The sequence below is a fragment of the Spea bombifrons genome, chromosome 8 (assembly GCF_027358695.1).
Source record: "Spea bombifrons isolate aSpeBom1 chromosome 8, aSpeBom1.2.pri, whole genome shotgun sequence".
Lineage (NCBI taxonomy): Eukaryota > Metazoa > Chordata > Amphibia > Anura > Pelobatidae > Spea > Spea bombifrons.
The window spans coordinates 21,206,977-21,219,870 of NC_071094.1; the positions used below are offsets into that span (position 1 = coordinate 21,206,977).

At 40.7% G+C, this 12,894-nt stretch overlaps 1 protein-coding gene across 4 annotated transcripts in view; it reads left to right on the plus strand.

Annotated features, from left to right (window-relative positions):
• Positions 1 to 548: 548 nt before the first annotated feature.
• LOC128504008 (diacylglycerol kinase delta-like) overlaps positions 549 to 12,894 on the plus strand; it is a 73,230-nt gene continuing 60,884 nt past the window's right edge. For 3 of the 4 annotated variants that reach the window (XM_053474217.1, XM_053474220.1, XM_053474219.1), the window contains exons 1-2: positions 549 to 926; positions 1,843 to 2,092. In XM_053474217.1, coding sequence (XP_053330192.1) covers positions 1,901 to 2,092 — 192 coding nt within the window. In that variant the 5' untranslated portion in view covers positions 549 to 926; positions 1,843 to 1,900. Of the gene's footprint in view, positions 931 to 1,842; positions 2,093 to 12,894 lie in introns of all 4 variants that reach the window. The other variant, XM_053474218.1, reaches the window with a different exon arrangement.

Consider the following 12,894-nt stretch of genomic DNA (forward strand, 5'->3'; position numbering starts at 1 on the left):
TGTTTAAAAAAAAGTTGGGGACAAATTAATGAAACTAAATGAGAGAAAAAAATAAGACACAGACTTAAATCCAGGAATACTTTTAAACCAAATTTCCAGAATGAATTTCCCAGGATCAGGAAGCAGCTCCTCATCTACCAGTGATGGTACAGTCTGGGGTAATAGACTTCAGAAACCCCTTAGCAAGGCGTTTATGTACCCTTTTCTTGTTACCTAGGTAATTATGACCTTAAGAGAGGAGCATGAAATGTCTAACAATGTTATAATTATTATATTGCTATTTAAAAAGGAGGCGAAGTAGGGTGACGGTAAATAAATACGAATTAAGTGGCGATTTTATTTGTATGCTGTCATCTATAGAGCCGCATCCAGGTATATCAACCGAGGCATATGGAGAAGAAAAAGACTGACAGAATGGGAGGGGTATAGAGAGAGAGCCTTGTGTAAAACACGACAAAGGAGGTGATGGATTCGCAATAAACTCTCTAGAAATGAAAGGAATATGGTGAAATGTAGATGGTAGAGGAAGGAAATCGCTGTGACCCAAGTACATTGTGTATTGCAACAGCACGAACTGCGGCAGAGCCCAGACCATCATCTTCCTCCTCATCTTTAATAGGTGATGAAGCAGGCTGATAGCGCATTAGCCCGTCAGAGGAAGAGCAGAAGCTAGTGTATAAATACACCATGCCAAGGACAGCGTGGCGCGCAGCCTGACCCGCGTTGCCGTGACAGGGGGAGAAGGACTGGATGATATCGCAGAGTTCAGCAATGCAGGGTCCTGGCTCAGTCAGAACGAGGAAGGAGGACATTTCTCTGTACCGGGGCTTGAATGATGGAGAAGGCTGCATGGGACAGGATGGCTCCTAAATGAAGACCTAGAGTCCTAGAACGTCACCCTATTTAGTATCTGTGCCGTCCAAGAGGTAGGTGCTCAAAGCTGTTCCCTAAACATGCTTCCATGGAGATGTATATCATATATATATATATATATATATATATATATATATATATATATATATATATCATGTATGTATAGCTGTGTACATAGATGCTTTTATATACGTTTGTATATATAATATATGCATAAGAGAAAATGTACATTAGCATCACATTTCATGTTATAATTTATAATGCATTCGATACAAATATAGCATATACATGATATAAATTTCAAATACTTTAAACATATTTCTGTGCCTCACTATTCTTGCAGGTGAATGTGGTTAACAGCTCAGGATGCTATAAAGCTTAGTATTTAGCTAATATTAGTATTTAAATATGAGAGGCCTGTTAGTTCATTTGAATATTACCCTGTAAGATGCTGAAAAAATGCATACCTAGGTACATATTTTCAATGAATGAAATATTTTTGTGCGTTTAGGAATTCAGGTAATATTGTTAATGCCACGCATAAATCAGGTGCAATATTTTTTTCATTTGTACTGATGTCTCTCACGCCTATGAGCTCTTCTCTGCAATATTTCACATTGCCTACTATGATAGTAAATGGAGTACATCTCTGTCAGTGTAATACCATTATTAGTGATTCATTATATATTACTGGGTGCTGTGTGTGTTATACCACCTAGAAGCTGATGCCCTCCATATTTTATTTTGGAATTGTTTGGAGACAGTCTCTTATACATACATTAACATTATTAATGTATACCAGCCCTGCATGTCAAATGGCCACATACCACTAAAGAGGAAGTATCACTCCTTTTAATAATTTAATAAATCAAATAACTGGCTATAAGACATATTAATCATGCATATGGAGATTCTTTGATGATACGTAACTTATCTTGTGTGTGTGCCGTTTTTCATATTTCATTTTAGGTTGAGTGTCAGTAGTCCTGCTGTAGTATAGGAAGACCCTTGTTTACTACTGAAGACGATGGCTCACAAGCTGTCCCCAGGAGATGTGTTTGAGAGGAAGCCCAGGGATTCAGTCTCTTCACTAGACTCAGACAAACTGCCCCCAGCTGAAGCAACTGGGGAGGAATCTTCTGATAGTGAGGGGGAGCAGGAGGGCATCTCTCACAAACTGATTCGGAAAGTATCTACCTCTGGCCAAATCCGGAGTAAGGTGAGACTAAACTCAGATTCATTACATAGAGTGTTGTCTTCTTTATTATTATTCTACTTATTCTACCAATAGTAGATAGTAGATACATTTAGTAGATACATAGACCAATAGTAGATACATTTATTACTGATTTTCTTAAACTTTACCATGATTATATTTTTCCATTTACAAAGTGGACAAGTTAGGTTTGCTTTACAGAAACTGCATGAGCATACACTATATGTAATACATAACAATGTAGCAGCAATGACAAGTGAAAATTGAACTGCTGGTCGCAAGAGTAATTTTTACTGCAATTAGATTGATGCGCCAACTGTAAATCAGTCTGTTAATCGAAAGTCTATCATGGTAAGGAGTAAAGACTGAATAATAGATCTTGTTAATAGCCAAAGGAACCATTTTCCAGCTATTTTGCATGAACATTTGTACATTTTTGTATAGTGCCTTTTAGAGGACCTGGTTAGAGAACTCTGTGCTGCCCATTAATACCACAAAGTAAGGACAAAAAATGCAATGAGTAAAATAAAAGGTCACTGGGAACTTATGACCTTGTTATTTTCAAATGAATTATGAAAGGGTAATTTTATTATAGTAACATGACATGGTTATTAGGTTAAAATGTGAGTTTTTAAGGTATTGACCTTATGTAGTGATGGAAAGCTTTGTTGAACGTAAGTGTGAACTGCATTTGTCGAACTGCATGAAGGGATAACAATGACATTTTCATTAACTGGCTTCAATTTATATGATTTAATTTCTAAAATAATGTTGGTAAGTTTTAAGTCCTACCTTCCATTTTCCTACCAAACAGTCTTTTGGGGGCTGTAGTTTGTACACTGACATCTCCCAGTTTGTAAGGTCATGGAGCATGTGCTAAAGAGGAGGCTCCATTACTTGCTGAAAGTTTGTAATTCCATTAAAGATACCAGCATAATAACCGAGAAATAATTAGGTCAAGTTTCAGTAGTTTTGAACTGCAAATAACCTACATTCTATGTTGATTGTGACCCTCTATATCTTAAACTTGTGTGTACTCATGTTTGTGGATATCAGGTATATGGCAATAGTGAATGGCACATTAGAATAGAACATAAGAAATGGACAGACATATTTTAAAGACAATGTTAATTGTTGCCTGGTCGGAGGTACATACTTTATATTTAAATACACTGTATGGACAAAAGTATTGTTATACCTGACCATTACACCAACATTGACTTTTATGACATCACATTCTAAATTCATAGACATTAATATGTTGTTGCCCCCCTTTTACAGTTACAACAGCTTTTTTGCCCATTCATCCTATAGAGTATTTGTGAGGTCAGGCACTGATGATTGATGAAAAGGTTCGGCTCACAATCTCTATTAAAGTTCATCCCAAAGGTGATCAATGGGGTTGAGGTAAGGGCCCAGTTCCTTTTAGTCAAGTTATTCTTACCAAACTCACCCAACCATGTCTTTGCTTTGTGCATAGGGGCACAGTCATGATGGAATAAAAAAAGGGCCTTCCCCAAACTGTTCTCATAAAGCTGGAAGCATAGCATTGTCCACAATGTCTTGGTATGCTGAACCATTAAGATTTTCCTTCACTGGAAGTAAGGGGCCTAGCCCCATACCATTATACCTCCTCCACCAAACATTACAGTTGGCAGTATGGTGTAAGGCAAGTAATGTTCCCAGTAATGTATCCACCAAACCCAGGTCCGGCCATCAGACTTCGAAACAGAGAAGCATGATTCATCACTCCACAGAACATGTTTCCACTGCTACAGCATCCAGTGGTGACATGCTTTACACCACTCTGACGCTTGACATTATACTTGATGATGTGAGGCCTGCAGGCAGCTGCTTGGCCATGGAAACTCATTCCATTAAGCTCCCACTGCATGGTTTTTGTGTTGCTATTAAGGCCAGTGAAGGTTTGGAACTCTCAGCTATGATATCAACCCCATCACTCTGTGACTTTGGACTTTAGGTGGAGTTGCTGCTGTTCCTAAACACTTCCATTTTCCAATAATAACACTTACAGTTGACCGTAGAATATCTAGTAGGGATGAAATTTCACAACACAGTTTCATATAAAATAGTTATAGGGCTGATTTTGAATTCATAACAGAATGGGGTTTTACAAGCTAAACATATAGTTTAACTATATGTTTACAAGGTAAACATATGGTTAAAAGAAACGAAATCACAATTTCCAAATGTGTATTTGCAAAACATTACATGATCAAAATTTAGACCTCTTAGGGAGCCATGGGGCTTGATTCGAATAAATAAATAATCTGGAGTATTGCTAAAATTATACTGAAACATACAATTCGACTCCTAGGGATCAAATCCCCCCCAAAAAAAAGATTGCTAAATGCAGAAAAGCATATACACATTTAGCTATGACATTTTGTAATCATAGAACAGCATGATCTGATTCCATGTCTAAATCACTATGCTCCAAATGATAATATCAAATTGATGTTAACCCAGGTCATTGCTGAAGCTCATTACAGCCAATGTGGTACTGCCAATAGTGTGAGTACCCAGTGTAAAATATGTACTAAGATATATAAAAATGTTTTCTAGCTAATACTGTGCTAACAAAAATAATTAACGGCTAAAAAAAACATGATTACATTTATGTGTCCAATATTGTAATAAAAGTGAAACTATATGATGGCATAAAAAAACATCCCTAAGGAAGTCAATGTGATCAGTGGTATACCTTGGACACTGCCAACTTCACTCCTGAGTGCTGGGATATGACATCATAAACTGATGCTCCTTGTGTTAAAGGCACATGCCTCACATTTCAGGCTGTTTATTTTAATACAGCATTAGTCTCACGACAACTTTAATACACAAGGACAAAAATATTAATTGCTTTTTAATAGTAGATATTTACCAGCTGAACGGGTAGAACAACACCTCTGAAAATGATATTGTTTGGTGGGTATTTGGCTTCACACTACAAATAACTGTAAGGCGTAAACACACATGCCTTCCCATACAGACATACATACATGCACACACATTCACACTTGCCCTTACACATAAACATCCTGACTTGCACTTGCATCCACAGGTGCTTGCCCTAACATATACAAATTCACAACAGAAACACACTTTCTCATAAATTGTCTCCTATCTCACTATATTTTCTTTTTCATTATCTCTCCCCTTTTTCATTACTGCCCTTTAACTCCCCCCTTTCTCTTTATCTCTCCTCTTCTATTTAATCATGCTATTTCTCATTATCTCCTTAATTTCTCTCCATTCTTATTATCTCTTTTTTTCACTCCTCTTTTTTCCCTACCTCTTTTATCTTTACCCTTGCTCTTTGATCCCCTTTCTCATTATCCATCCTCTTTCTGTTTGTTTCTCTTTTTTATCCCTCCCCTTTTTCTTTATTTACTGTCACATCCCCATTACTGACGGGCAGGCAGCTGCCTGCTGAATCGGAGTACCTGGGGTTTCACTGCAGGTCCCTGCTGCTGGCGGTCGGGTGACTGTCCGCTGACGCAATCTGCGTCAGGATGCTGCCAGCTAGTGCGAGGTCCCCCCGGAATTGTATACTTACACGTCCCTGGCGAGCTGGAGATTCCAGTAGCAGAAACACAGGGAGCGTGGCTATGCCTCACGGCTGGAGGCGCGGCTCTGATGGGTGGTTGGAGATGACCGAGGTTAGGTGGTGGAGCTAGAGCTGGCTGTATCCTGAGTTCCTGATCTTCACGTTTTGACCCTTTGCCTGCCTGACCCTCCTTTTGCCTTGTGATTTTGTGCTTCAGTCTGTTCTCTACATGTACCAGTTTTGCTTGTCTGACTACCTGACTTGTGTAAGGACCCTTGGTTTGCATGACTGCCTGCTACATGTACCAACCAGGCTATCCTGACTATCCAGTTCGCCTTTACCCTTGGTTTTCTGAGATACTCTTTGTGAAGCCTGTCTGTTGTTGGAGCCCAAACCTTGCTATCTCTGCTCAGTATCTATACTTACCTGCTTGCACAGAGGCCTCCTTACTGTTACATAGTTACATTGGCTGAAAAAAGACATGCGTCCATCAGTTCAGCCTTTCCCATATCTGTTAATTGCTTCCCGTTGATCCAAAAGAAGGCAAAAAACCCAGTTGTGGCTCTAGGGGAAAAAAAATCCTTCTTGACCCCAGAATGGCAGTCAGATCTCTCCTTGGATCAAGAAGCTGTTTCCCCATAATTCAAAAATTGTATCCCTGAATATTATGTTTTTGCAAGTATTCATCCAGTTGTTGGTTAAATGTCTGTACAGACTCTGATAAAACTACCTCTGCAGGCAGAGAATTCCACATCCTTATTGTCTTATTGTAAAAAACCCTTTCCTTTGCCTTATACTAAATCTCCTTTCTTCTAGTCTAAATGCGTGACCATTTATGACAACTCTCTGTACTCTATCACTAAGCCAATGTTCAACCCAAGAACAAGAATTTGCATCTAGACCAATTTCTTTCAGTTTAAATACTAACCTATTGTGCGGAACCGTGTGAAAAGCCTTGGCAAAATCCAAGTAGATTACATCCACTGCAACACCTGGATCTACACTTCTCCTTACTTCTTCGTAGAATGCAATTAAATAAGTTTGACATGACCTATGTTTCATAAAACCATACTAATGTTTGCTAATAACACTATTCTTCCCAATGAATTCCTGAAAATTATCCCTTAATAGCCCTTCAAATACTTTTCCCAGCCACAGAAGTTAAGCTCACAGGTCCATAATTTCCAGGCAAAGAGTTTGAACCCTTTTTCATACCTCCCAACATTTAAAAATGTGAAAGAGGGACACTTTTTTTTAAATCTCACTAATACAAGCAATTGCACTTTAAAATGTCGCTCTTGCATCACCACTTAAAACACGCTTCATTTTTCTCAGCACAGTCATGCATATTAAAAATAACTAACACATTGAATTGAATTCCCATAAGGCTCAGCCAGACATACTACTTGCATGATGCTGGCTGAGCATCATAGGAAGTGCAGCAACAGTAAAGCTGCAGATGCTAGCTGTGAACTAAAATTCCTATGATTCTCAGCCAGCCAGGTGTCCACCATAATGCTGGCTGAGCATCATTGGAAGAGTAGTCCACAGAAAGGCTAATGTTAGCCTCCCTCCCAGGACCCCTACACACTGCCCTTACACACACCTGCCCCATAAACATACATATACACGTATACTGCCCTTACACGCACACATATACACGTACACTGCCCTCACACACACCTATACACGTACACTGCCCTTACACACACATATACACGTACACTGCCCTTACACACACAAAAAAATTTACACTGCTCTTACACACACATATACACTGCCCTTACACACACACATATACATGTACACTGCCCTTTGATTTTGGAATTAAAACATTTGCTACTGCAAACATTTTTAGATGAAAAAGTTCCATTTTATTCAGTTGAACAAAACAGTGATCACATTATTCTTCACGATATTCTTGTAAGAAACTTTTATTTCTTTATTAATTCATGTAAACTATTTTTCATATTTAATAAAAGCTATGGTTGAGATGTTTTGTTTTTATTTCCTTTTATTTGCCAACCTGCTTCCCCAGTTATGCACATCTGCCCCCAGGCTTGCCACTCTGACCCAAAAATGCCTTATACCCCCTATATGACACTCTGCCTCTCTGATATGCCTTATACCCTCCTTTATGCCACTCTGCCCCATGATATGCCCTTTAACCACCTATATGCCACTCTGCATCCAGAAATGCCTTATACCCCGTATATGCCACTCTGCCTTCAGAAATGCCTTATACCCCTATATGCCACTCTGGGGTTAAAAGGCATATCATGGGACAGAGTGGCATATAGGGGGTTAAAAGGCATTTCTGGAGGCAGATGGGCATAAAGGGGGTTAAAAGGCATATCATGGGGCACTCTGCCTCCAGAAAAGCCTTATGCCCCCCCCCATATAACACCCCCCACCGACTTACCACTGCTTCTGACTCCCTGGTGTCTGGTGGGGGCACCGGGGAAGGCCGGCGTTCGTGAAATTAAAAGGGCTAGCGTGCACGCACCGCGCCACCCAATGGCAGTGCCTCAGCACTTCGTCCCAGCGGGACAGAGGAAGGGATCTGCGGGACAGAGACCATAAATTGGGACAGTTGGGGGGCATGCTTTTTGAATAAAGGAACCACATCTGCCTTCCTCCAATCCACTGGTATGATTCCTGAAAGAAAGGAATCCCGGAAGATTACAAACATAGGTTCACTTATTTCCAGACTTAGCTCCTTAAGTACTTGTAGGCAGGCCCGGACTGGGACAAAAAATAGGCCCGGGCATTTAAGCCTGAGCAGCCCATATTTATTTATTTATTTATTTATTGTTAAAGCCCACCCTTCATGTACCATCTTTGCATTTAATCATTCAGACAAATCATTAACACATTCATTAATGCAGTCTCACAAATCATTCAAGCAATTCATCCTCACATGAATTCATTAATTGTCATACGCATTCACACAACTCCTCCACACATTTATTCATTCATTCTCATAGGCATTCACACTACCCCCTCTCTTCATCTTATCTGCCCCTTCTCACTATGTCCCCCCTTTTCACTATGTAACCCCCTTCCCCACTTCTCAATATGTACCGCCTCTATCTATCCCCTCTCCCCCTTTCTCACTATCTAACCCCCCTCTGCCTCTTCTCATTGCACCCCCCTCCCTCACCCTACTTACCTTGTTGCCGGAGCAAGCAGCAACTGCGACCGCGCCTGTGGCAGGGCAGGATTGACTTAGGGGCTGATGGAGCTGTGGCTCCAGGCCCCCACCTTAAAATAGGCCCAGTCAGGACCGGACTGACTGGTCCTATATGGCCGCATTAACGCAGAGCCCCTTAAGCCCGCCGCAACTACCCCCTCCTAACTATCTACCCTCTCCCTCTTTGAAGTTCACTTACCTTTCAGGAGTCCTGTGGTGGGGGTGCAAGGCCTCTGCCTCCCAGCTCTGCCACTGTATGGAACAGTATAGAGTGATGGGAGTTATGATGTACTTTTAGAGCATAATTAGATCATGAAAAAGACATTGGAAATGGTACAGCATAACACCCATCACTCTCACGCACATACCAATCCAAACGTAAACCAATCCACACGTATACCAATCCACACATATATACTAATCCACACATATACACCAATCCACACATATATACTAATCCACACATATACACCAATCCACACATATATACTAATCCACACATATATACCAATCCACACATATATACCAAACCACACATATACACCAATCCACACATATACACCAATCCACACATATATACTAATCCACACATATATACCAATCCACACATATATACCAAACCACACATATATACTAATTCACACATATACACCAATCCACACATATATATACTAATCCACACATATATACCAATCCACACATATATACCAATCCACACATATATACCAATCCACACATATATACCAAATCACACATATACACCAATCCACACATATATACCAATCCACACATATATACCAATCCACACATATATACCAATCCACACATATATACTAAGACACACATATATACCAATCCACACATATACCAATCCACACATATATACCAATCCACACATACACCAATCCACACATATATACCAATCCACACATATATACCAATCCACACATATACCAATCCACACATATATACTAATCCACACAAATATACTAATCCACACATATTCCAATCCACTCTCACTTAATGCTTTCCTACCTTTCCTTTCTTCTTTCAGCTTCTTTTCCTCCTCTTCAGTTCTTCTGTCTTCTCTGTCTTCTTCCGGGTCAGAGGGCACGGACAGCGGTGGGCGCGGCTTCAGTGCTGTGCGCCGGGATCTGACAACAAACCCCGGCGCACAGCAGCTGTTGCCGCGCGGATCACAAGGGAGCGGTATCGGAGGTCTTTAACAGACCTCCGGCTCCCTTGAGTGATTTTAAGCCGGGTTGAACCCGGCTTAAAATCACTCAAGGGAACCGGAGGTCTGTTAAAGACCTCCGATACCGCTCCCTTGCGAGCCTGCTCCTCCAGCGGCGGACATTACTGTCCGTCTCTGGAGGGGTGCCGGGTGCTGCAAGTTGGCACCCCCTGATGAGCGCCCCCCGGTGCGGACCGCCCCCCGCCGCCGCCCCCTGGAGTGTGGCGCCCTGTGCGGTCGCACACCCCAAAGGTCGGCCCTGCCCTAAGGGGCCGGGAAGCCCCCACCAGGGCTGGCCTTAGGGGTCTGCGGCCGCACAGGGTTTAAATTAAAACATCGGGGGTTTTTTTTTCAACTTTATTTAACATCCTCCATGTTAAATAAAGTTAAAAAAAACCCCCGATGTTTTAATTTAAACCCTGTTCGGCCGCAGACCCGTAAGGCCGGCCTTGGTGGGGACTTCCCAGCCCCTTAGAGTGGCGGACCCGGTCGCAGTTGCGGCGGGCTTAAGGGGCAGGTGCCCCTTATGCCCTGCGTTAATGCGGCCGTAGGTAGGGTAGGGGCCTGGAGCTGCAGCTCCATCAGCCCCTAAGTCAATGCGGCCCTGCCGTGGCCTGCTTGTGGGTGAATACCGTCAGGCCCCGGAGCTTTGTTGACATTAACTTCCTTTAGTTGCTGCAGCACCTTGTCCTGAGTCATCCAATCACAATTTGTCTGCAAATTTTTGCAGTAGTCATTTGCATATCCATTGCCATAGGTTCCTCCTTAATATATAATGAGGAAAAATAATTATTTCAAGTTTCTGCTTTTTCCTGGTCCTCGTTAACTAACACACCCATCTCTCTTATTAGTGTACCTACGCTTTCATTTTTTTTTTTTTTAAATGTATGTGCTTAAAGATTTTTTGGGGGTTGGTTTTGCTCTCTTTGGCTATCCTTCTCTCATTTTCTAGTTTAGCCCATCTAATCAACTTTTTGCATTCATTATTGGCTTCCTTATATGTTATATAGGATGCCTCTCTTTGTCTGATTTAAATGCTTTAAGAGCCCTTTTCTTATTTTTAATTTCTTGGTTTACTTACCCACTAAGCCACATTGGTTTCAATCTGTTTCTTTTATATGTATTACCCAATTGTACATACTGAGAATGTACCTTTCTAATATTTGCTTGAAGATATTCCATTTTCCTCAGTGTTTTTATCACTAAAGAGTTTATGACAGACAATGTGCTGTAAAGCTGCCCTTATCTTATTGAAATTGGTATTTTTAAAATTATAAAAATTGTGCAATTTCTATTTTGAGTTTATTTCAAAAGACATTATATCGTGATCACTAAGTTGGGGATCACTGTTGGGATCCTCTAAGTCCTGGTTTACTCCTACTGACAGCTTTTCCCCTGGTGGTCGTATTCTGGGCAGAAGAGGTTCCGCGGTAAGTGCCTCTGGTGTGGGCCGATGTAACATTTATGCCCTTTCTTTTAATCTCTCTTTGTTCTCTTAATCTCCCCACCCTTTTTATCTCTCTCTCCTCTTGCTCACTTTCTTTTCTCATTTCTCTTTATCTCTCTTGCTCAATTTGCCTCACAATGTTTCCCTTTCTGTCCCCTTCCTGTTTATCTCTCCTTTTTGTTATCTCTCTTGCTCTTTTCTCGCTACCTCTCCCCTTTCTATTTGTATCTCTCTCTCTTTTCTTTGATCTACCTTTCTCATTACACTCCCCATTCTCATTATTTTTCTCTCATTATCTCTTTCCATTCTCATTTCTCCATTCTCTGTTTTCCTCTTTATTTCTATCACTTCATCTCTCCTCTTTGTCCCTATCTCTCCTCTTTTTCATTATCTCTTCCATTTATAATTATCTCTTCCCTTTCATTCCATCTCTCTTCTTTCTCATTATCTTCCCTTCTGATTATCTCTCCCCTTTCTTGCGCTCTTTTTATTTGGGCTGGCTAGAGGAAGATCCATGATCTCCTCAGCCAGTCATGCTCCTCCAGTGGTGGGCAGTCCAGCGCGCCTTTAGAGAAAGCTAGCAGGGTCATGAACACCACAAATGTCCCGTTTGCCCCCCCCACATTGAAGAGGACAGTTCATATGCCAAGCTAGGCACACATAAGATTTAAAATAAGGGTTAATTGCCATAAGTATATTACACATACAGTTTAGGGGAAAAAATACATAACTTTACAAGTATTCCACCCTTTTGTGCCTCTAGTGTACCAGCCTTTGGAGACTACAGCTCCCTTCACCCTCATCATCAGTCTGCCTGATGGTGATATGAGTTGTAGCCCACAAAAGCTCATATTATTCATGCCAGCCAGCACATTTTTTTCTTTTTTGTTTTGCGCTATTGATGGCATGGTAGCAAACAGCAGTACTAAACTGGGGATTTAAGGCTAGCAGCTTATGAATAACATACCTGTTAAGGCCTGTTGGATATGTGCTACCCTTTTTTTTACAATTACTTCATATTGTTCACTTAAAGCTAGGTTGGTCAGTTTTTACAAATATTGTATGTTGGTATTCAGCACAATAAATGAGTCTATCTAATGGAAAACAGCAATATATATTGGAAACATTCCAACTTACTGTAAATATGATTTTCATGATTTCTTTTCCCTTTTTGTTAAATTAATCTCCCTCTTTGGTGGCAACTTATTTGTCCCAGGTTCCTTTGTAAGGATAGTTAAATAGATGGGAGATACTATGTGACAGGAAAGTAATAGACATGCTAGTTCTGCCAGATTCTGGCTCACATGAGATAACACAGCTAAACAAAGTATCTCCAGAACAATTATACTGATTGTCAAAA